General features: G+C 28.3%; 4 protein-coding genes and 1 long non-coding RNA gene across 10 annotated transcripts; 2 read left to right on the forward strand and 3 right to left on the reverse strand.

Moving 5' to 3' along the window:
* Positions 1-63: 63 nt before the first annotated feature.
* LOC145194085 (uncharacterized) lies at positions 64-6198 on the forward strand. Of its 4 annotated transcripts, none has more exons than XM_090074757.1 (9): positions 64-121; positions 811-850; positions 1374-1425; positions 4088-4163; positions 4348-4631; positions 4782-5117; positions 5213-5406; positions 5553-5712; positions 5819-6198. In XM_090074757.1, exons 4-9 carry the CDS (start codon positions 4108-4110, stop codon positions 5905-5907), a joined length of 1119 nt encoding a protein of 372 aa, XP_089930883.1. In that variant the 5' UTR covers positions 64-121; positions 811-850; positions 1374-1425; positions 4088-4107; the 3' UTR covers positions 5908-6198. The 4 variants fall into 4 exon arrangements, with proteins under 4 accessions (XP_089930883.1, XP_089930884.1, XP_089930886.1 ...); XM_090074758.1 differs by having other exon boundaries at positions 116-278; XM_090074760.1 differs by lacking the exons at positions 64-121; positions 811-850 and adding an exon at positions 1586-2568 and having other exon boundaries at positions 1364-1425.
* Positions 6199-6564: 366 nt separating this feature from the next.
* LOC149876914 (E3 SUMO-protein ligase ZBED1-like) lies at positions 6565-8224 on the reverse strand. 2 transcript variants are annotated; one of them, XM_090074855.1, is made up of 2 exons: positions 7214-8224; positions 6565-7008 (listed from the first exon to the last, which is right to left on the reverse strand). In XM_090074855.1, the coding sequence occupies exons 1-2, from the start codon at positions 8222-8224 to the stop codon at positions 6691-6693; spliced, it is 1329 nt and encodes a 442-aa protein (XP_089930981.1). In that variant the 3' UTR covers positions 6565-6690. The 2 variants fall into 2 exon arrangements, with proteins under 2 accessions (XP_089930981.1, XP_089930982.1); XM_090074856.1 differs by having other exon boundaries at positions 6748-6968.
* Positions 8225-10200: 1976 nt separating this feature from the next.
* LOC145186308 (uncharacterized) lies at positions 10201-13431 on the reverse strand. Its single transcript, XM_090074802.1, has 2 exons — positions 12985-13431; positions 10201-10332 (listed from the first exon to the last, which is right to left on the reverse strand). The coding sequence occupies exons 1-2, from the start codon at positions 13429-13431 to the stop codon at positions 10201-10203; spliced, it is 579 nt and encodes a 192-aa protein (XP_089930928.1).
* Positions 13432-14007: 576 nt separating this feature from the next.
* LOC149876915 (uncharacterized) lies at positions 14008-15081 on the forward strand. Of its 2 annotated transcripts, XR_016448376.1 has the most exons (3): positions 14008-14386; positions 14663-14721; positions 14901-15081. It is a non-coding gene; the product is annotated as an uncharacterized LOC149876915 (long non-coding RNA). The 2 variants fall into 2 exon arrangements; XR_016448375.1 differs by having other exon boundaries at positions 14008-14721.
* Positions 15082-17056: 1975 nt separating this feature from the next.
* Positions 17057-23728, reverse strand: LOC149876916 (NAD(P)H-hydrate epimerase-like). The gene is made up of 5 exons (XM_090074705.1): positions 23591-23728; positions 19650-19856; positions 18835-18974; positions 18081-18339; positions 17057-17977 (listed from the first exon to the last, which is right to left on the reverse strand). Exons 2-5 carry the CDS (start codon positions 19846-19848, stop codon positions 17766-17768), a joined length of 810 nt encoding a protein of 269 aa, XP_089930831.1. The 5' UTR covers positions 19849-19856; positions 23591-23728; the 3' UTR covers positions 17057-17765.
* Positions 23729-24745: the final 1017 nt, after the last annotated feature.

Consider the following 24745-nt stretch of genomic DNA (forward strand, 5'->3'; position numbering starts at 1 on the left):
TCTCGTCATTCCGGTGATTTTTTTTTTCTATATATCGGAATGATAACGAAATAGAAATGAAACGATACGCAGACCCTTAATAAACATATATCATTGGATATGCAGAAATAGCGAAATCTTGGTAAGAATTTCTGGTTTAAGTAGGACAAATTTGGCAAAGAAATAAATCAGGGCTTTCTATGTTGTGAAAGAAATATTGGCAGTTTAAAATTTAATTTAAAAAATGGGTTAGGGGTTATATCTCAAACTGGCAGCACCCAGCTTTCGGTTAAAAAGCGGTATTTATTATTCTCACACAATATTTTTAAATTAAAGCAAGATTTATATGTTAAAATTAAAACAAGATTTATGTTAAAATTAAAACAAGATTTACATGTTAAAATTAAAACACGATTTTTATGTTTAAATTGAAATTAGATTTATTTGTTAAAAATAAAACAAGATTTATATGTTAAAATTAAAATAAGATTCATATGCTAAAGTTAAAATTAGATTTATATGTTAAAATTAAAGCAAGACTTATATGCTAAAATTAAAATTATTAACAAAAAATGTTTAAAACTTAAATTTGATTCATTTTTTTTCTTCAGATAAAAACTCTATAATTATTTTTGATTACCTTCAATTTCTTTTGAATAGAGGAACTTTATAAATTTATCCTGTAAAAACGGTAAAAAAAAAAAAAAAAAAATCATAATTTAATTTAAAATTAAAAAACTTAAAAAACCTGATAAAATCTTCACCGAAAAACAATAACTTTAAATATATGTATTTTCCGTATGTTTTTCAACTGTTTTTCTTTTCTTTAAGGTTGGCGTTTCCGTTGCATCTGATCATAAACTTATACAAGGTATATTTGAATTGAAAACAATTAATAAATAAGCTATTTTTGTTTATATGATTTGTAAAGTTAATTTTTGAGGTTTTTCACATAGTATAAATTATTGCATAAAGCATCTCCAGCTTACAGTGGATGAGATTTTACTAATTAGAGTTATATATATATATATATATATATATATATATATATATATATATATATATATATATATATATATATATATATATATAAATATATATATATATATATATAAATATATATATATATATATATATATATATATATATATATATATATATATATATATATATATATATAAAGTAGTTTTTTTTTTTTATTTAGTGTATAAAATTTTAAATTTTTTAGTATTTGTAATACACACTTTATTATAAAGTATTAAAATAAGATTATTCAATTTTAACAACAATTTAGTACATTTCTAACTATTAATTTCTAATTTGTAGTTTTTATATTTGTTACTGTAATTTATAGATATAATGTAATACAAAGATTTTTGTGCATATGTTCTTAGTAATGAGTAGCAAAGAAAAAGTTGCAAGAAAACAATCTCAACCAAATTCAAGGTATTTTTAAAGAGCATGTTTTATAATATGCTCTTTAATTTTTTTTTATTTTATTTTTAATTTTTATTTATTTAATTTATTTAATTTTTAATTTTAAATGAATTAAGTTTTTTAACTATATATTTATGAAATGTAAATGAGATAAAAACTGCTATTTTAGTATATGGAGAAAAAAAAGAAATGCAGTTCTAGAAAAGTTTGGAAATAATCATCAAAATTTTTTAGTTGCCCAAAGCGATAATTATCCGACTGTTGAAGTGGAAACAGAATTTAATAATGATTTCATTGAATCTAATTTTGACAAGTTTAAGTTACCAAAATCTCAGAGTGATGATCTTAAGTATCATAATTTATCTCAAAATTCAGCACTTGAGGAAAGTAGTAACAGTCTTTCTGACTCTAGATATGTGGTATCTGATAATAAAATAGAATATGATCTAGTGTTATGCTCAAAAATTAAGGAATGGTCACTTAAAAACAACTGTACGCGACAATGCACTAATGAAATTTTAGCTATATTTTTTGAATATAAGTTTAAAGTGCCTTTGGATTGTAGAACCTTATTAAAAACAAAAAGAAGTATTTGTTCCAAAAATGTTGATGGTGGAAATTATATATATCTTGGATTAAAAAAACAGATCACTAATCAAATAATTTATCATTCAATTCTTGATGTTAACATTTCTTTAAGCTTTAATATAGATGGTTTACCACTGTACAAATCCAGCTCTACACAGCTGTGGCCTATTGTTGGTCGTATTAAAGGTTACAATCCGTTTTTGATTGGAATGTATTGTGGATCAATTAAACCTAAATGTCATTTATTTTTAAAAGATTTTTCAGATGAATTAAAAATACTAACAAGCTCTCCATTTGTAGTTAATGACAAAAGTTACATGGTTCAAATTTATGCTTTTATTTGTGATGCCCCTGCTTGCTCCTTATTAAAAGGTATAGTTAATCATACCGGTTATCATTCTTGTGAACGATGTACTATTGTTAGAAGATGTATATTAAATCGAATTGTTTTTTCTCATATAGAAGTAAATGTAGATTTGCGTACAAATATTGAATTTCTTGATTATACTTATGCTAACAGAGATCACAATGGAAGATGTCACCAACATGAAAAGTCTATATTCAGTGAAATAAATTCCCTTGATTTTATAAACATGTTTACTTTGGACTATATGCACCTTGTTTGTTTAGGAGCTACTCTGAGAATTCTATATTTTTTTAAGGGTGGGATTAAAGGAACTAATCATGGAAAAATTTCTTTAAACATGTTAGACCAAATTTCAAACAGTTTATTGCAGCTAAATGGAAAATTGCCCAGTGATTTTGCTAGACAGCCTAGGTCTCTCTCTGATTTAGATAGATGGAAAGCAACAGAATTACGTTCTTTTTTACTATATTACGGCATGATAGTGTTAAAAGACATCATTGATTTGCATACATATAAACATTTTTTAAGTTTATCAATACCAATACGGATTTTATGTGATAGTAATGCTGAGTTTCGAAAATCAAATTTAGAGAATGCTCGTCGGTTGATTAAATACTTTGTTATAAACTGAACCGAAATATTTGGTCAACTATTTTGTGTTTATAACATACATAGTCTTCTGCATATATGTGATGATGTTGCGTTTTACAATGCTCCGCTTGACAGTTTATCTGCTTTTCCGTTTGAAAATTTCTTACAGCAGATTAAAAGATTAGTTCGATCTAAACATAATCCTATATCACAAATATGTAAAAGGCTTGATGAAATCAATATTTTTAATAGGTTTGAGCAAAAAAAACCCAAAATTAATACCAACTTAAAAGATGGTTGCTTCTTAACCAAACATGGTGTGGTTTTCATAAAAGTTAATTTAGGGAATGATCAATACTCGTGCTTCTATTATAGAAAAGATTGTATGGATAATTATTTTACACACTTTTTAAACTCAAAGGATATAGATGTATATTTCTTAAGAAGTAATGTTCGACATGTTGTCAGAGTTAAACATAAAGATACTTTGGTTAACAAATGTGTTTGTTTACCAATAAAAGATGGCTTTGTTATTAGTAAACTGTTGCACAACATATGCTAAGCTAAACTTTGTAATTATCTATATCTACTTTTAATGTTCAATACATGCTATACACTAGAGTTGTGTTAGTTAACTAAAGGAATTTATATATATATATGTATATATTTTATATATACATATATATTATTATTATTAGTAGTAGTATTGTTATTATTATTATTATTATTATTATTATTATTATTATTATTATTATTATTATTATTATTATTATTATTATTATTATTATTATTATTATTAGTATTATTATTATTATTATTTTTATTAGTATTATTATTATTATTATTTTTATTAGTATTATTATTATTAGTATTTTTATTAGTATTATTATTATTAGTATTATTATTAGTATAATTGCTTTTACTTTTTTTACTCTTTACTATAGCCATATAAGTATTTTCTTATATCTTTGGTGGCACACACACACACACACACACACACACACACACACACACACACACACACACACACACACACACAGATAGATATATATATATATATATATATATATATATATATATATATATATATATATATATATGAATCTTTCAATTTTACTTCGAAAGTTAAGGAGCTGCTCTCAATTATGAATATTAAAGAAGCAAGAACAGTCACAAGGAAGCGATCACAACCCAATACAAGGTAAGTTTGATGAGAGAACAGTTTTAAAATAAATTCTTCATTATAAATGTTGCTAATAAATTTTTTTTTATATTTTATTATATAAAGTCTGTTTATTTATATTAACTGTAATAATAAACAATCTTATATGTTGACATCAGAAAATCTATGGATCATTTTTCCATTTTTTTGTTTTTGATTTTAGCCCAATAAAAAGACTTTATTCTGTAGTGACTATCATTGAAGATGAAAAACAAAAGAAAATGACTGTACCTGTGCATTGGGTAGATGAACTCAAAAGTATTGTATATTGGCCTCCGAAAGACAAAAAACAAATAAACTACTATATTAGTAATTGGGTTTCACCTGATAAAGGGTGGGGAGAATATATATTGTTAAAAATAAATCTTGACAAGGGAACAAAGGAGATGTGTGATATTTGCATGAAGTTTGACTCTGAGTCTTCAAATTCTGATTTTCAAGAAGCAGGTATTTTGTAAATTTAACACACATGCTTTTAAACTATAAAATGTTTTTTTAAAATTAGTTTTGTCAGTTTTCTTTATTTAGGTACTTTATTGCAAGTACCTTATTAAAATAATACAGTCTTGTGTATTCATTTTTTAATATCAATTTTAGAATGCAATAGTGAAACATATTGCAATCGTCTTTGGGTTAGAGAAAGTAGTCCTGACATTACAGTTGAAAAGGTTGCTGAATCGCCATTATTTTCTTCAACATCATTTTGTAAATCTCCTAGAAAACATCCTAAGATAGTATCTACTCAGAAATATCAAGAAGAGAACGTTTTGAATTCAAAATCATATCAAATCAATAAAAGTCAATCTAGTTTGTCCTCTGTTTGTCAACATGATTTGTTTTTGGAACCAGTTCAAAAAACCATTCCAAGAGGGATTGGTGGTACTTTTTTTTATGATGAACCACCAGCTAGCTTTAAAGCAATGGATGAAAGGCGTATGTTAATATTTATTGAACCTTGTATTGAAACTATGATTCTATTGAGTTTATATAAAATTTTTATTAAATTAGTTCTAACTTATTTATATTAGGTTTTCAATATGCAATATTTATGGAGTTAGCAAGTTTAAAATCTGAAATACAAAAATCTTTATGTTCAATGGAAAAGCTGGGAAGAAGAACTGAGCCTGAAGAAACCTTATTTTATATTTGTAAATCAAATGATATAAGAGAGTTTGATGAAAGAGAAACATTTTTAAATGATAAAGAAAAGTTTCATTTGTTGGTATGGTTTTTGTATATAATAATATATATAATATATGGTGCTTTTCTAAATAAATCTAATTGAATGGCATTGTTAATTTTATAATTTTTTTTGTCAATTAAAAAAATAGTAGTGATATTGATAATGATATTCTATAACTTTTGTAGGTCCGTCAACTTAAACAAATAGGTGGTAGTTCGATTTCAGCCTCAGTTAATAAAGTTTTAGATGAAATTATGTCTAAAAGTGTTCAATCGCTATTTAACAAAGCAGGGAGACATGGCAAAAGATCATTTAGAAAAACATTATTGTATAAAGCTATTATTGGTAATTTTTAAATATTGATATAAAATTTTTTTTCTTGTGGAAGTGTGTGTTTATGAAACCGCTTTTGTATGTGCTTTAAAATGCATAAATTTATTTTATATTTTAGAAACATTAGTGTCACATTCAACAAAATCTGTTTTGGTTGATAAGTTAATAGGTGACCATTTGAAAAGAGCTCCAGATCGAATAGAATAACAAATAGTTTATTTAGTATTTTTATGTTCACATTATAAATGAATACAAAATAAATAAACTTTAAAAGTCTTAGTGTTACACCTAAGTTTCTTTTTGTTAAGGACTTTTTTTTTGGATAACATAAGTTATTTAACTTATAGATACAAAATGTTTTTACTCAGTGGGCACGAGAATGTTTTGCAAATGTTTAGTAAACAATTAATGGTCGCTTGAGCAAGATTTATGTTTAAACACGTTAATAAACGTTTTAATTGTAATTTTTTTCTCAATTAGTTTATTATTTTACAAGTTCTTTACCACGACTGTTTTTTTTACAAAAAAATTTACTTAAAGAGACAAAAATTTTATGTGCACACAAAAATGTCCCAAATAATCTGTTTGTCCCAGAGCTATAACTTTTTGGTAAATTTGTAAGTGATATATGTGTGTGTGTGTGTGTATATATATTTATATATATATAAATATATATATATATATTTATATATATAAATATATATACATTTATATATATGTGTGTATATATATATATATATATTGGGGCTTGCATGCGATTAAAATTTTAAATCGCACGATTAAATTTTTTGATCATAATTAATCGCGCGATTAATCGAACATTACAATTTAAATAAATAAAGGAAACAAACAGGAAAAGTTTTTTAAATCATTTGATCTATTTGCATGCAAATGATAAAACATCATAAAAAAGTTCTAATTATAGTTTATATTGTTTCTAATACAACCAATAAAAATAAAATATTTTAAAAACTTGAAACAAAAAATTTCTTAAAGCCAGTCTTTTAAACATAATAACATGTTCAATGAATCTGGCAGCAGAGATGATCTGTGCTTGTCTGCAATGAATCCAGCGGTTGAAAACAGTCTTTCGCATGGAACTGTAGTCGCTGGAACTGACAAATATTTCTTTGCGATTGTTGCTAATCGAGGATATGAACCTTGATGTAGCTTCCACCACTGAAGAGGATCTGAATCCATTTTGGCGCAGGGTTCTTTTCGATATCGACTCACTTCATCTTCACTTGGGGAATCAACTTCATCCAGATCTGGTAGATTGAATGCCATTTTAAAATTTTTTGCTGATGGCTGTTGCAAAATAATTATTCAAATATTACCATAAATAAAGCATATAGATATTATCTAACTATTTCAATTAATATTATAGTACTCATAGAGTTTTATCTATCATTAAAACGATTATTTTAATAAATGCAATTTTGAATCTATTATTATGTCATTAGAATAATTCAATAAAAAAACAATATCAAATTTATTACTACAAAATGCTCACCTCTTTTGGTTCTTGTTCTATTGATACTGGTCTGAGGTCTGGAACAGATTCAAGAAGCTTCGATAATCTCTGCCAGACATTTGATCTTTCATTTGAAGCTATAAACGATAAATTTTTAAATCTTGAATCCAATGCTGACGAGATTTGCAACCAACTATCATTCGAAAAATCATTAAATCTGCGCTCCATTTCATTTACAAATTTTTCTTTAAATAGCGCGATGTAACGAGGATCATCATCTTGAATAACAATTTCACGTGATAAGTGGCATATAATTGGTAAAACCACCGAACTAGATACGTATTTATTACCACCTAACAATTCTGAAGCCACTTTGCATGGTTGCAAAACATCAGCAATTTTCTCCATTTTTTCCCACTCTCTTTCTGTCAAAGTCTGTAAGTAATGGTTTTGCTCATCAAGTGTTACTGTGATGGCTTTTTTATGTTTCAACATACGTCTCAGCATATCATACATGCTATTCCACCTTGTAACAACATGCTGAATTAGATTTTCTTGTGGCAGGTCGAGGTCAATCTGATTTTCATGTAATTCCATATTATTTGCTGGACTATGTTTAAAATGTCCAACAATTCTGTGACATTTAGCTAGTGTTATGTCAAATGCAGTCTCTTCAATGGTAGATTTTATAATTAGCTGAACGGTATGTGCGAAACATGGAAGATGTTTGAAGGGAAAACTTGATACAGCCTTTACAATGTTTCTACCGTTATCAGTACCAATAGAAAATATTTTTTCAAATAATCCCCATTCATCTGCAATATTTCTGATGTGGGTTGAAACATTGTCACTGGTGTGTCGGTCCAATGTTTGATGAACACCTAAGGCAAATGAGTTCAACATCCAGTTGTTATCTATCAAATGACATGTTAAACCAAGGTAACTGACATTACCCATTGAAGACCAATGATCACAGGTAATTGCTATACTAGTAGCCATGTTTACGAGGTCTATTTTTTTTTTCTTCTCATCTTCATAGAGTGTTTGCATTTTAATTTTAATTGTGTTTTGACAGGGAAGATTGTAACTGTAGTCGGACGTTGCTGTTCGAATGACATTCGTCAAACCTGGATCTGTAACAATGTTGAGTGGTCGACAGCTACTGGCAACCCAGCAAACAATGGCTTCCGTAATTTCCTTTGATTTATCTGCAGAAATTTGTTTATTTACGCCATTTTGTGATTTAATACTGTCCTCAATTGTAAGTTGTTTTGAGGAACTCACGATCTTGTTTTGATTTTTACTAGTAGTTGCGAAGAACACGTGTTTACTGTTCAAATGATACTGAAGCGTTGCACAGTGGAAAATAAAGGTGTGTTTCGGACCAAAAATCGATAACTTTTTTGTTACTAAAAATAGAGATTTGAAATTTTGCACAAATGTAAAGTAGTATATGACGCTTCTTGTGAAATACTCTTTATAAGAATTTTTTGTAATACAATATTAAAAATAAATAAATAAAAATCAAAAACTTCAAAATTGGCAGTTTGTTAATTTACACTTTAACACAATGCTTTACAAATATATGAAAATACCTTAAAATTATTAAAAACTACGAAAAATACATAAAGTGCTTACCTACTAATTATAGAAATATTTAAGACAGTTTCTTAATAACAATTTTTAAATAGTTGTTTTTATGAAATAATGTATAGGTATATTAAGGTGGTACCAGGGTAAAGGTAACTTTTTAACAAGAAATTGAAAACTATTAATAGACTTTAGCTCTTTTCTATTAATGAACAAAAAAAATATATAAAACAGTAGCCAAAAAAAAAAAAAAAGTGATGACGTCATTAATTATGTGCATAATTAGTGTTATGTTACCCCCAAAACTGTTTATTCTTTCATCTAATATAACTAACTCAAAAAGAGTCAAAACTGCTTGAAAATTTGAACATGAATTCTTCAATGTATTAAGAATGTTTTCTAAAAGCAGAATTTTTTAAAACGTTTTTAATTTTACCAGGTTGACATTCGAACTTTAAGATATAAATATAAGGGAAGTTTGGGACCAAAGCATGATAAAAATGGGTTTTAAATAAAAAATAACAAAAATTTGCTTCATAGACAACATTCGTAATATGTTCATCTTTAAACCTGCAAAATTTCAGCCCATTATCTATTTTCTATGAAAACTTATTTTTTCTGAAAAATTGAGATTTAGCGAGAAAAAAAGCGTTTCTAAGGTCGTTGTTCAATATGCGTTTTTGCAAAACACATAGTGAAATAGGTAGATTTAAGAATTCAAAACATTAATTTTGGTATTTTTCAAAATTTTATCAAAAACAGCCGTTTTTTACCCTGGTACCACCTTAAAGGTACTATATCATAACTACATAGGGACTTTCAGTTCCTGAAATCAGTTCGTTGACTTTCAAAAGCTGCAGAGTATCTTCATCAAGTTCTTGCACATTTCACGCAAAGAGTTTATTTGGCTCTTTACTTCATCTACAATGACTTTAGTTTTCTTAGAAGTCTCTTTGCAAAATTCTATGCATATAGGTCGACAAAAACGAACATATGAAGTTGCCGGATTTTGCCAAACAACTGCGCCAGTTACTTTATCAATTAGTTTGATAGGCGCCAAAGAACTAGTAAACAAATTTGCATCAGAAATAAGTTCAGATTCCTCTGGAAGTTTCTACTTGTATTGGCTTTGGCCAGAGGAACCATCACAGCCCCATTTACTATATGAAAGTAAATGTTTGAATTCAATACTGTACACGGAATCTATGGTCAAAATTCTAGCTACAGTGTGATCCAATAAATCTTGCAGTTCCAGAATTTTCGGATGTGTGTTCGTAATTTCTATTGCAGAAGATGGTGGATAGCAGGTCTGTTTAATTTCTTGAATTTTACAATATGGTGGGAATATGGAACAGTTTCGTTCATTTGTCATCTTCCTCATGTACAAATACTGTGCTTTTGTTAAATCTAAATTAATAAACATGCTGAGTGCTTTTTCATTCGTTAGCATATTTTTCTGGCTTGCGTTTTCCATAAAACTCGATATTAATTTTTTTTCTTTCTTTATCAGCAATCCTTAATGATTCCACAAGTTTTGCTTCTGCTTCTTCTCCTATTAAACGCAACACCTGAAGATATGTATTAAAGATATGTTCAAATCCATATTCCTTAAGTAACATGGTATTTTTTCTTCTTTTGCTGGATTCTGACGAATCTCCATAAGACACGCACGGCCTTCCACGTTTTTCAAAAGAGGTAGATGGCGTGGAGTCGGTAATTGCCTCTTCTGAGTTAGGTAAAGATACACAATATCCAACCAATTACTGTTCTTAGATAAAAAAGCTTCCTTTTTCCGTGACGCCAGTATCCATCGTTTATTAAAAGACTGAATAATGTGCCTTTAAATATCACTAATGATGAAACACAAGTTGTCCCCAGAAAATTGATAATTTTCTTTTAAAATTGTTGACAGTGCTTCAACTGTCTTTCCTCCATCAATATAGGAAAGCAATAATTTACATTTCAAACACTTAAAAGTTGTCATTTTAACAAGTCACAAAAGTAACTTAAGTAAGATTCAATAGTCAAACGAGTCGGTTTAATTTCCACTGTGAATTTGTTATACTGATATAAATGTTTCAACTCTTTATATATTGGCAGTGTACATTCACCACAAAATGAGTGCAAAAATACAAGAATGCTATGGTATCAATAAAAAACTGATAATAAATTAAAAAACATATACCAAGCTATTGTTATAAATGAACAAAATTTGAAACCACGATAAAAAGCGGTTTTCTGTTTTTTTACTTTTATCACTCTTTTCTCGATAATTTCGGAAACCGCACGTTTCTGCAACTCATTCTTATACATGTTTTTAATAAACACCTAGGCTACAATACTACATTAAATGTAAAGCGTGGGGAAGCGTGGGTAACTACTAAAAGTCTCAGTGAACTTGAAGAATATTATTTTTTTTCATATATTTTATTGTTCAAATAATTACTCCTAAACTGAACCATATAAGTAAAAATGTAAAATTTTCTTAAAATTTCCATAACATGAGCTTTTCAAAAGTATATAATACTTTATACTTATTCCTAGAAAGTTTTATAGAAAATTAACTTTTAAAGTGATGAAGCGAACAGGTTTGAAATGAACATCCGTAAAAGTAATAAACAGTAGGGCTTCAAATCTTTTATTTTTACATAAAATTATATGAAATTCCTGCATTATAGTAATGATTGACTATTAAACTAATAAATAAAATTGAAATATAATGACAGTAGCGACATTAGTAAAAAACATTTATGATATGCTGTTGCTCTACAATTTTCCACTGTGCGTTGTAAGACTTCGGTGATATGCAAATTCTTTGGAACAATATTTACAGATAACCAATTTTTTTGATTCGTCTTTAAAAATAAAGGCTCCGTTGAGGATAGATTGATTGCCGTTTGAACCCATAATTTAAATTATTAACAAATAAAGTTCATCAGGATAAGATATTAAAATTTTGGAAATTTAATAAATTTATTAACAAAACAACAACGCGATCAAAACAATTTCGAAAACAAAAATTATAAGGTAAGAGAGACATAATTGAGACAAATAAAACAAAATGGCATCATCAATGAGTAAACATTGATTAGAAATAAGAAAGTGGTATAAAAATTTCTTTATTGCTCAAAAATTATTTTTTGATGCTAACCAAAATTAGCATCGCCAAAATAATTTATGATCTAATCTAATCGTCAGGGTTAGGGTTAGGGTTTTATGAAAATTTATGAGTTAAAAAATTTCATCTGCGTTAATTTTTTTAACTTGCGTTAAATTATTAGCGCTTTAACGCGTTTTTAACGCGTTAACTTTGCAAGCCCTAATATATATATATATATATATATATATATATATATATATATATATACAGTGCTTCCAGAAAGTATTAGCGCACTCGTAATTTTTTTATTATGGACAACTTCAAATCAATATAAATTGTAAAGTAATTTAAATTTTGAACTAATTTTTTTTTTAAATGAAAGGTAAAAGCAATGAAATTAAATTATAATGTCAAATATTGTCAACCTGCTAGTTTTTTTTATGAGTTAATTAGAAGTTTAATGACTACTCGGAAAAATGTCTGAAATTAAGCGTGCAAAAGTATTAGCGCACTTACAGTTTTTCAAAGATTCTAAGAAAGTTTAATACTTTATGTGACCACCTTTGTTTTTAAGGCATGCCAAGACTCTACGCGGCATAGAATCTATAAGTTTTCTGATTAGTTCTTGTGGCACGGTGTTCCACAACTCTTGGATTTGCGTTTTGAGCTGCACCAAGTTAGTGGGCTTGCTTTTTTGTAATTTGCAGTCCATCCAACTCCAAAGATTTTCAATAGGATTTAAATCAGGTGAGCGAGCGGGCCAAGGCATTAGATTCAACCGTTTTTCTTCCATGTATTGCTTTATTGAGCGTGCTGTGTGGCAAGGAGCGTTATCTTGTTGAAATTGCCAGTTGGATTCAGCCTTGAAAACGTCCATTGATGGCTTTAAATAATCTTCTAATATCTCTCTATATCGATGTTGATTAAGGCGATCAGTGTAAAGATGCGCCAGTCCATTGCTAGATCCAGCAATGTAGCCCCAAATGCCAATTGAACCTCCTCCTCCTTAAACTTTTGACATGATAAAACGAGGATTATATTTTTCGTTTTTGTATCTCCTCGCAACAACCCTTTTCTTGCGATTAATAATTTCAAAATTTGACTCGTCCGAGAAAATTACTTTTCTCCATTGCTCTACAGTCCATGCAGCTCTCTCTTTGCACCATTTTCTACGCTTGAGACGGTCTTTGATGCTTAATAGTGGCTTCTTTGTTGCAAGGTATGAATAGAGGTGTTTTTTCTTCATAAGCTTGCTAATTGTTGATCGGCTAACTTGATGTGCACCCAACGCTGTATTCAGGTCTGAGTCGATTTCGGCTATGCTCATGTTTGGGTTGCGTCTAGCGAGCATAACTGCTTTATTTTCGTCCCTTTCTGACATTTTTTTGGGACGACCAGAGCGACTTTTGTCTTTGACTGTTCCAAACTCATTATAATTTTTGAGCGTTGTTCTAACGCTGCATTCACTGATATCAAGTTGACGTCCGATTTCTCGATTGCTGAGACCACTTTTGTTCAGGCCAACAACTTGCCACTTTGTTTCAATTGATATGCTCCTTAAACCCATATTTTTGTTGTTGCAATTTTAAAGTTTTAACTAGCTGTATTTCAAATGATTTTCCGCCACTTCAATTTATTCCTCTTATATTTTTTTATTGACTATTATTAATCAGCAGAGAGTTTTTAACAAAAATTAACCAAAAAAGTTTTTCTCAAAGGAATTAAACGAGTGTGCTAATACATTTTAAATGAGTGCGCTAATACTTTTGCACGCTTAATTTCAGAAATTTTTCCGAGTAATCATTAAACTTCTAATTAACTCATAAAAAAAACAAGCAGGTTGACAATATTTGACATTATAATTTAATTTCATTACTTTTACCTTTCATTTAAAAAAAAAATTAGTTCAAAATTTAAATTACTTTACAATTTATATTGATTTGAAGTTGTCCATAATAAAAAAATTACGAGTGCGCTAATACTTTCTGGAAGCACTGTATATATATATATATATATACATATACATATAAATATATATATATATATATATATATATATATATATATATATATATATATATATATATATATATATATATATATATATATATATACATACATACATACATAGATATAAATATATATATATTGCATGTAATTTTTTTTTAAGATTTCATTTTAAGTATTTAAAAATGACCACCTACAAAGAAAGATATCATTGTAGAGTCTTAATACAGCTTTTTAAAATCGAGTATAGTAAAGAAACTGTTAACTGGCACCACACTCCGATGCGTTCTGCATCTCGCCACAGTCATAGAAGTTGATTTGTGAAAGAGATAGTTTGATCAAATAATAACAGAAGTAACTTCTTCTCAAATTGAGTTATCGACAGCTGGAATTGCCTACCAGGTGAGATGGTAAATGCTGAAAGCCTAAATGCTTTTAAGAATCAGTTGTTAAAATTATTATTCGCAATTATGAGTATCAAAGGTGCAGACATAGTTACAAGCAAATGAATGCAAGGTATGTTTGAGTTAAAAATATTCTATAAATAAATTTTTTAATAAATGTATGAAGCTATTTCTATTCATATTTGAATTAAACAGTGCAGCATATCACAGTTATTTGCACATAAGAGAAGCAAGTCCTATTTTTAAAGTGCAAAAAGTTGCTGAATGTAAGTTTATCAAAGAATGTCATCTGGTTTTATTAAACATTTTTTGTAAATAAATATTTTTTATCAAGTTTGAAAGTATTTCCAACGTTAATAAATAATATATGAAGTTTTTTTTCATCAAGTTTAAAAATCTACCCAAGAAGCATCACTTGAATTTATTGTTATGAGGAACTTTCATCAGGTTTTTTTTTTTTTTTTATTTTATTACATAATCAAATTATAACAAGGTTAAAAAAATTGTTAAATAAACTAAAAGTAAAGTGTAGAATTTACCATGAGTATAAATGTTTGTTCAAGTAACACCCTTTATATGTGCTAGTTGGAATCCATGAAAGATTTCTATAGTATTTCTGTTTTTAGAAACACTGGTGTCACATACAACGAAGTTCGATTCGGTCGATAAGTTGAAGATCATTTGAAGAGAGCTCTTGACAGAACAGTGTAACAATTATTTTATTACGTTTTTGTAGGCTTATTTATAAATGTATGCTTTTTTTGTATGCTTATATTATAAATAAACAGAAAATTCAACTTTTAGAAATTTATTAAATTATCGGGATCAAGGCTGTTGCTCCTAAATTTTCGTTTGTAAAAGATTTTTTTTCTGCATAACATAAGTTATTTACTGAAATAACTTATACTTAAATAAATCCATTTAGGATAATTCTTGAAAAGATTAAAACGTTTCATTTACACAATAAAAACCCATCAAAAAAACGTTTTCGTGAGACCCTTAAAAAACGTTCAAAAAACGTTTTTAGGAAAACGTCCGGTCACCGTTTCATATGAACGTTCAAAAAACCATTAAAAAACGTTTTTGTGAGACCCTTAGAAAACGTTCAAAAAACGTTTTTAGGAAAACGTCCGGCCACCGTTTCATATGAACGTTCAAAAAACCATTAAAAAACGTTTCACGGGACCTTTAAAAAACGTTTGCAAAACGTTCTTGTGCCCACTGGGATTTTACAATTTTTTTTCTAAATAACTTGTTTAAACAAATTATTTAAAGCATTAGTTATTATTTCTTTAAAAATTAAGGCTAAAATTTTCAACAACTTTTACTTTAAGAAAAAAATCAAAAACTTTCTCCCAACGTTTAAACTTAGAGATAGAACAAAATAATTCTAACCTCTCGATTTGTTGGGTGAAACTCTTCTTAAAATCTTACTCTACTCACAAAAATCTGTAAAAAAATCTCATAAAACTCAGTCTTTAAAGATAGCAAAAAATGTCGTAACTTCTGGTGAAATTCTGATGCTTTTCACGTCGCAATAAAGATGCTTATGTTGCTTGAGCAAGCTAGTTACAAAAATCTTATCTGCTGCTGTGCAGTTTTCTCATATTTGGTGAAAATTAAGAAATTATCAACCAAAGCACAAAAATACAACTTCTTAATAACTTGTTAAATGTAGATTACGTTCATAAGTAACTGTTTTAAGATCATACTTTGTATTTTTAAAAGTTTTCTTCATTAACCAATACTTTTGAGGCCTACGAATGAAAGATGATCAGGTCCTTCCCACCTACCCATAAGACGTCTTTAAGTCATCATTAAGTCGTCTAGACGTCTTAAAGTCGTCTTAAAGACGTCTTATGTTGAGTGAGTTAAAGTTAACAAAAACCTGCAACTTTTGATGCTGCTTCTTGTTTCAGACAAGAATAATTTTACTACATTTTAATTGTACAAAATTGAGAAAATATTTTCTTTCCTGATCACTAATTATGTTGATAGCTATATTAATAAAAATAAATTTTTATTTATTTTACTTTATTTTAGTGATATGAATAAAAATAAATTGTTTTTGGAAATCGTAGTTTTTTCCTAATTGATATTTCTTCCCTAACGGAATGTTATGGAAGAAAAATCAATTAGGAAAATGACATCTTATCTTGAAACCCCAAACGGAAGTGTTATTTGTAAAGTCCATACTATCCTTCATTACCAGAACAATTTTATTTGCTACAAAAGTATGTATAGTAGCATAAGCAGTATAGTAAGACATAATAGAATCTAATTCAAATACACGTAGTGTATACATCGAATGTGTTTAAAATCATTTTTAGCGACAAGAATACGTCACTGGACTTTAAGAATGTCACAAACACATTAAAAAAAGGTGCAAATCAAACTTCATTAAACGATATATTAATTCATAATCCAAATGTATAACGCGGTGTGTGGAAAACCTGAATAGTCCAAAAGCAGACGCCATTTACCAATATACTCAAGCAATAAAGGCTATTGTTTTTTTTTACCTTCCATCCTTTCACTACTTGTTACTAGCTATTTTACCAGTTTTTTCTGAAATCGACAATTTAAAAGAAAATTTAGGAGAACCCAATAATAGAACTTGGTATATTTGCCCGCACTATGGCAATTTTCAGCAGTACTAATTTGCTCTTGCAGATGTCTTTGTGAAACTATTTATGCTGGGGAAATTTTAATGACTAAATTTAGCAGGATATTTTAACAGTATATTCGGAGATAAATATGTGCATAAAAAAAAACAACGATGAAAAATTCGTGGAAAAGCTCCACAAAACTTCTTTTTTTAATCGAGAAAAAAAAAAAAAAAAAAAAAAATTATAATTACTGTAAATTAAGTTCTAAAAATATTTGCTTGTTTAAAATTACGTTCTAAAAATATTTGTTTAAAATAAATTCCATTTAAATTTTTTTGTTTGGTTTACTTAGAAGTTTCACTGTTTACGCCACTTGGAAAAACTTCTACATCAATTGATGTGATATACACGAGCTAAGTCTGGCCTACTTCTCTAGGCTGGCTAGACTCCTAAACATGTGTTTAAATGAATGCGCGTAACACGCGTTTAATGAATGAGTGTAACTCTTCATTTTGTGTTCTCTACCCAGTTGACAAGGAAGAAAAAAAGTAGACACTATGTCATCGATACTTTCTTTGCAATGATCAATGGTCAATTAACATGCATCAATAAAAACCACATATTATGTACTTACAAATAGAGTTTAGTCCATTAAGTACCAGTATCAGGAAGATGAATTTGACATTTTGAAAGAGTCTCGTTGCATTCAGGTGTACATGTAAATCAAATTTAAATCATCTAGATAACTGATTGAAATTAAGAATCTTAAATAAGATCAAAAGACTTTCCTGAAACAAAATATGAACACTATTTATCTCGCATTATCTCGATATTATTTTCCACCTATTACAACCACTGAGAAACCTCTTAAATAAAAGGCATCTACTTAATTTTTGGTAACAGTACAACACAGTCTGTACCAGGAAAGAAAGGCAGGTCTAAGTGGTATTTATTCTCAACAGCTTTGGGAACAAACCTACCTCCAAGGTAGTGGTGTTCACCTTTGAATCTTGCTGCACAAAGTTTAGGTGCAGTGAGGGAAATAAGAACATCGGGTTTGATTCCATCAGGATTGCCATTTTCAACATTCCAACCTGTGACACGAAAAAAAAAAAAAAATAAATAAAACAAAAAACCGTCAAAGAAAGTTTAAAACATTTATAAAACAATTTCCAAAAAGAAAGATGGCGCAAGTACCTGAAGGGATATCGACAGATGCCAATGGTATTGAAACGGTTTTTAACATTTCAATCATTGAATCGAAAGGTGGACGCACGTCTCCGCGAAAGCTGAACCCAAATATTGCATCAATTATAAAGTTATAATTTTCGTTAATATAACCGGCGTCCGGTAATTCTTCTATAAAAGTTATAAATTGTCGCTTGCACTGAATGACAAGATTATTGAAAAGATCTTTGTTCGGTCGTTTTGGGTAATAAATTTCCGGTGAATAACCCTGAAAAAAAAAAAAGAAAAAAAAAAACAACTAAAAATAAAAAAAGGTTGTGAAATAAAACCAAACTTTTTTACTTATTAATCTTAAAAGAATTTTCAGTAAATGTTGTCATCACATACAGTTTATGATTGAGAGGAAAATCTAATTACATGTGATTCTGTGTACCTCTAAAATGTATGAAAAGTAAAAAGTATTTTTTTCAAAATCCCACTCTAAAAAACACGCCGATTTTTCTACATTCTAAATCGATTTCATAAATAAATCTGAATCGTTCATTTACACTTCAATCATCAATCATTTACATTTATCAATCTTTGCATCATCAATCGTTCACTTTACATTTCTTACACTTTACATCATCAATCGTTCACTTAGCAAATGAAAGATTCAGATTTTTTAAAACATAAAATGTTCAATGATTCGCAGGTGATTGAATATTTTATCTAAATTCAAAATATTTGTTTTTAAATAAATTTTTTAGCCAAAAAAACTCACAAATAACTTAAGATGACGTGCAGCAACAAGTCCGTCTCCTCCGTTGTTACCTGGTCCACAACACACTAATATCTTTTTGTTTGGATTTGATAAGGAATCCAACGGAAATGATTTTGCTACAGCACTCGCAACACTTAAACCTAAAAAACAAAGGATTAAGTAAACCATCGATTACTAATAAATGATAAATAAACCACAAAATGTAAGTGCTTACAAAGGCTGACAAAAATCAGATTTTTTCTTTTTTTAACATTCCGTAAATTTAACATTTAGTAAAAGTATATCACTGTAAATGTTTAAGTTTTTACCTACTAAAAGAAAGAAAAAAAGATGATTATTTGTATTGAAACAAGATAACCGTATATTAGAACTAAATAAAAAATGCAACAAAACAGCATTTTAAATTCAAAACTCCTGATTTTTATTCATCAAACTTGATTGTTAAAAAAATTCTTTATCTGGATATTTTGTTATAACCTCCCATCAAAAATACTTATCTCTTAAGCACCGTTTGGGTGGGAAAAAAAAAAGCTCATCGGCTAGAGTAATTAACAACTGAGTTCATCACATTTTCTCTCAAGGTAAATTGTATAAGAATGCGAATTCATTTATTCTATGTATTGAATATATGAATTTGTATATATGCTTGTATTCTAATACAAGTTGCTAAAATTTGTTTTAAATAGGGAAGCATTTTTAAAACGAATCTTTTAAATCCAGAACTAATAATAATAATAAAAAAATTAACTTAAAAAGAAATATTAAAAATGTATTTAAAAAAGAGAGTAAAAACAAGTAAAAAGTTTCATGCTCACCTGCCAACTCCATCAACTGCTCGATAGTGTACTTATAATCATTTATTAACTCTACATCTATATTTTGAGCTTCAATCTGGTTCAGAAACTTCATGTTCCTTTGGCTATGTTTATATGAAGTAAATTGAAAGCGAAGTAAGACTTTTGGTAATGAAAAAATTGTTGGTTGTTGTAGAAAAAGAAAAAGATGTTTGTGCATTAATATTTCTAAAAAAAAAAAATTGGTGATATTAAGGTTGATTGATAAAATCAAACCTAAGCATCATGCATAGATGCAAAATATAAAGATCAACAGATTTAAGCTCTATTTATTCATGCACAAAATTCACCATATTTGGGCTAATATATCTGAGGCTTAAATGTAAATGGGTTAGGGGTGAGGTCAGTGGTAGATGATGGGACCTAAAATCAGAAAGTATTTTGAGCTTCAGTGCTTTTTAATGAGATGTAATTGAGGAATGAAGGAACCTTATCGGATAAAGTATTAATTTAAAATACAGCATTAAAACCTATTTAACACCTAACATATGATATTGCTACAAAGTCATTAAACAGGATTTCTAATCATTTTACTTTAAAGCTTTCTAACTCCTGAACATAATAATTTATTTATTTAAACTAAAAATAAGTGTATATAGCCAGATTGGAGCAAGTTTAGGGGTCACTCAAAGTCATTTAAGGTCCAGAACATTCCAGTAATAATGCACAGCATGATGTAACCAATAGTTGGGTGTGCATACTGCACCAGTTCAGTTGTAGTGTCAACTTGTCATAATATTTAATTTATCTAATTTCAGTATGGTTTATAAGGAAAAGTTTGGTTGATAGGGAAAGGTATCAGGCTCACTTCTTCAAACAATTTGGGATATTTTTTTAATTTTTAACTTGGTCTATGTGACTCATGACTAAAAGAAACATCATTTTTTATGTCAATTATTCTTAAAATGTGTATTTGAGAAGAAAATTTTCAAACTTATACAGCAAACCCAATAACTTCCCTTTCTACCATCAAGTACTCATCCAATCTTTCCTAAAATGTCTACCAATCTAGTGAGTGGTTGAGTCCAATAAATGGCAGTTTTGGGACTCCATAATAACATCTTAACCACTTCCATTTCTCACCCTGCAGATTCCAATGATGATTCCTAACCTTGTGCTCTTAAGCTTAGACTGAAATCTTGGCCAAAAACAAGTAAATGTCAGCATTCTGAAGATCCCATTGTTGCAGAGTAAATATACTTGACAAAGGTGCCACATATTGTTTCTGCAGTTGCAATGGTGCTTGGTCATGAGTTAATACAAAAACTTTGTCAAAAAACCCATCACACATTCACATTCAAATACTGCGAGGAAGAGTGGCAAATGTACAAAAACTGACAAGCAATACACTATTACTTTACTTGTTACCTAACATTACTTGTAACAAGGCTTTTTACTTAACATATAGCCATATACTGCAGGTCAGAGGATTAAAATCTGGGAAACTCAGTGGTCACAAAACTTTCTCCCAAAAAGCTTTTGTTTTTTCTGAGCCATTCCTAAGTTTTTCTTACTGTATGAGATAGAACCCCATTCTGCTGGTACACAATTTTAGCATGAGGGTCAAAGTTAAGGGTGATCTGTGGCTGGACATGGTCTTCCAAGATTTTATTGCAAACATCTGCATTGATTCTGACCATTGCATCAATAATACAGGCATCTTCAGGCAATTGGAGGCAACAACTTCAAATATCATTACAGAAGCAGGATAATTTGTCCTGAATTTGAACCTAATGCACTCTGTAACATCTTCTGACTTTGAGGTGCTCATGTACTAATCAATTCTCCTATTTTTATTATAGAATCCACTGTAAAAAGGTTTCTATTTGAGAACAGAATAATTAGTTGACCTTTCTTAAAGATAGACAAAAGTTTCTTACTTCTCTGAACTCATTTGGATTTGACTTCTTCTGTAAGAGGTACCTTTCGGAACCAGCTTTAGACTTGGCCTTCAGGTCTTATTTAACAACATTTCTGATTATTTGCTCACTCACAGAGAGTTCCTTGGCCATATTTTTCATGGGTCAGACATGCAGATTGCACAGAATCCAGCATTAGGCTGCTCTAACAAACCTTAAATCCTTACAGTCTTTCTCTTACCACTTCTTGGTTTGCTCTCTATGTGACCGAACTTTTTAAATTAACTTATCCTAAGTCTTGCTACAATGTCTTCGGGCATAACCCCAAGAGATGAAAATCAATAACAATATCTTTTTTTGGCATTGTAAAAAAAATGTACCTTTCTAAACAAACTTTGTGCAACAGATTTGATTACACTTTGTGTAAGATTCATCAAAATAATGACAAACAGTTATAATATCAAACAGTTTGACCTTGAGTGACCCCTAGATATCAATCAAATAGTACTAATTTCTGTAGAACCATGGCTTGGAATAGAAAATAAGGCTAATGAAGACCTAATCTATTAAAATTCATTTTTTGGACCTTCCTAACAAGAAAATCTTAATATGCTTTATATATACAAATATGTATAAAACACAGTAAGATTATGTTGAAACCTTTTGTAAAACTTTGATAAAATAAAAATTAAAAAAGATATTGACCAAATTTACTTACTGTATTTGAAAAAACCATTTAGAATTTTTTTAAAAATTTTTATGGAATTTTTTTTTTCTGCTTACAATAATTTATAGCAAAATGTTGTTGCACTCTGGATCCTGGTGATACTCTTAAATTAATAATCTACTTGCTACCCTCTGTTGCTGATAGTTAAGATTCCTTAAGCTTTATTTTCAGCAAATTATCCCTAGAATTTTATGAAAAACAAGAGCTTAATTTCTTTTAAAAAAATGAGAAATATATCTGCAGTTGTAAAAGCTGAAAAGTTATTATGTGCAGCTGCTACATAATTTTGAATTTAGCACATGCACTACATTAAATTGCATAAATTCTAAATTATAAAATGCAAAATTTAGTTATACAAGTATATATTTAATGTTTGTTCTTTTGAATTTTTAAAAAAATCATTTTCTCTTACACTTCATACTTTATATTTAAAATAATCAAATTATTTGAAAATAGGTTAAGATTTGTACTTACTAACATCTATTAAAATAAATTTATTTATTTTAATAGATGTTAGTAAGTATAAATTTATTTAATTTACTTATATAAATTTGTTTATCGTTTCATTGACCATTTCTCCTAATTAATAGTTTTCTTTAGAATTATACAACAGCTACAATATTTACTAAGTAACATATAAACAAAACTTTAAAGGCCTGATTTTATACAGATAAATTTAATTTACATAATTTTCATTCTATAAAGCAGATACATCATTTGTCAAGGTATCATTTGGTTGCTCATTTCTTTCCTATATCTCATAAGCTGGAATTGTAGATTATATTATTTTTCAAATATGAAGAGTTGTGATAAACAACATGTTTGCCCTTTTCTAAATATTTTTGCAGACAATCAAGATTGGGGACTAATATTTAGAAAAAAATTGTAAACAAATACATACATATTTATATATATATATATATATATATATATATATATATATATATATATATATATATATATATATATAATATATATACTACATATATCTACATTGATATATCATTTCATGAAATATATCAAACCTATGTTAAATATGGATACATGAATTTAAAAAGTGTGCATTTCTAAAGTATAAATATAAACATACCACATGCATAAAAATAAAACATACTCATCATAAAGAAATAATATGTAAATATTTATGGATATGGTCTAGCATTTCACATTTTTATATAAATATTTAAATTCTTTGTAATTATTATAATTTTAGTTTGATATATAACGATCAGCTTGGTTAAGCAAAATTAAAATTAATATCTTTGGATAAAACAGTTTTGAATATTTCTAGTTTTTTCAAAAGAAAAACCATAAACCTGAATGAGTTGAGCATCAAAACAAATGAAAGTTTCTGTCTTTAGGCTGTGGAATATTTTTACCTCATTTCATTGTCTAAATATTGGGCTAATAAGTCGTTTTCTTTCTCTCCCGCATGCGCAAGATTTTTTGAATCCGATATTTTAAAGTATGATCTTTAAAACTTACGTGCTATACAACAATCGTGTCACATGCTAATGATACTTGTTAATGATACTTACAAAAGTTTTTTTCTTATCATTGATAAAATTAATTTCTTAAATAAAAAAAAATTAAAATACTCTTCTATTCTATTCTTCAATCATCAGTTTATTTTTATTGCTAATCACAAGTCTGTAATTTGTTTAAATGCATCGTATTTCTGAAACATTGATCGAAAAAGTCTTGTTGTATCTTCCATGTTCAGCATTTTAGGGATTTGGGTGGGAGAAGAACAAAGAATAATCACATTATTTATTTGTAAACAATATTTTGAACTTTTATTAGTATAGATATAAATATTAAAACACTCTTAAATATTTAAACGTGATAACTCTTCAATAAAAAGTTCAAATCAATGTGTAAGATAAATATTGTTAATTAGTAGCGCCATGAAGTGGACATCCGACTCAGAATGCACGCTTGTCAGAAACATCACGAAACAATTTCCAGCAGCTCTCTGTACTTTTTAGGAGAATTAAGTTTTTTTTGTCAAAAATTTAAAATTTCATGACCTAAAAACTTAAAAAGATATTTGCATTATACTTCTTCATGTAAATATCATTCTTAAGTAAATTTTAAATGAGAATGTCATACTAAAACAGAAAAAAAAAATCAATAAAAAAAGAAAAAAAAAAAAAAACACCTGCGATAAGTCAAAATTGGTGCAGCAACAATAACATCAATGGTAGTATTTGTAAAAACGTGGAAGTCTTGCATCTTATTTGCATTTAACAAGATTTTTCAAAACAAACTTCTCCAAATGGGATCTAGTCACACAGATTAACGTGGTATAAACTCACGAGATTTTGGTGGTGTAAGCAGTTCTTTCTTCCCAGTGAGCACGCCACAAAATATAAACGTTTTATTCACGTATTTTATTCGGAAACACGAATAAAATACGTGAATAAAACGTTTATACTTCGTGGCGTGCTCACTGGGTTTATACCACCTTA

Source organism: Hydra viridissima, unplaced genomic scaffold (genome assembly GCF_058129835.1).
Source record: "Hydra viridissima isolate aposymbiotic clone 2 unplaced genomic scaffold, HvirCarnegie_v1 scaffold_17, whole genome shotgun sequence".
Taxonomy (NCBI): Eukaryota; Metazoa; Cnidaria; class Hydrozoa; order Anthoathecata; family Hydridae; genus Hydra; species Hydra viridissima.

Excerpts from the sequence above, each read along its gene's own strand:
- LOC145194085 (XM_090074760.1), top strand. The coding sequence starts at position 1,364 with ATGTTCTTAGTAATGAGTAGCAAAGAAAAAGTTGCAAGAAAACAATCT. Across the intron at positions 4,164-4,347 it reads CGATCACAACCCAATACAAG|CCCAATAAAAAGACTTTATT; the intron begins GTAAGTTTGATG and ends TTTTGATTTTAG. Across the intron at positions 5,713-5,818 it reads ATTGTATAAAGCTATTATTG|AAACATTAGTGTCACATTCA; the intron begins GTAATTTTTAAA and ends TTTATATTTTAG.
- LOC149876914 (XM_090074855.1), bottom strand. The coding sequence starts at position 8,224 with ATGCAAACACTCTATGAAGATGAGAAGAAAAAAAAAATAGACCTCGTA. Across the intron at positions 7,009-7,213 it reads TAGAACAAGAACCAAAAGAG|CCATCAGCAAAAAATTTTAA; the intron begins GTGAGCATTTTG and ends ATTTTGCAACAG.
- LOC145186308 (XM_090074802.1), bottom strand. The coding sequence starts at position 13,431 with ATGGGTTTAAGGAGCATATCAATTGAAACAAAGTGGCAAGTTGTTGGC. Across the intron at positions 10,333-12,984 it reads CTGTAGAGCAATGGAGAAAA|GTGTTGCGTTTAATAGGAGA; the intron begins GTAATTTTCTCG and ends ACATATCTTCAG.
- LOC149876916 (XM_090074705.1), bottom strand. The coding sequence starts at position 19,848 with ATGCACAAACATCTTTTTCTTTTTCTACAACAACCAACAATTTTTTCA. Across the intron at positions 18,975-19,649 it reads GCAGTTGATGGAGTTGGCAG|GTTTAAGTGTTGCGAGTGCT; the intron begins GTGAGCATGAAA and ends TTTGTTTTTTAG. Across the intron at positions 18,340-18,834 it reads CACGTCATCTTAAGTTATTT|GGTTATTCACCGGAAATTTA; the intron begins GTGAGTTTTTTT and ends TTTTTTTTTCAG.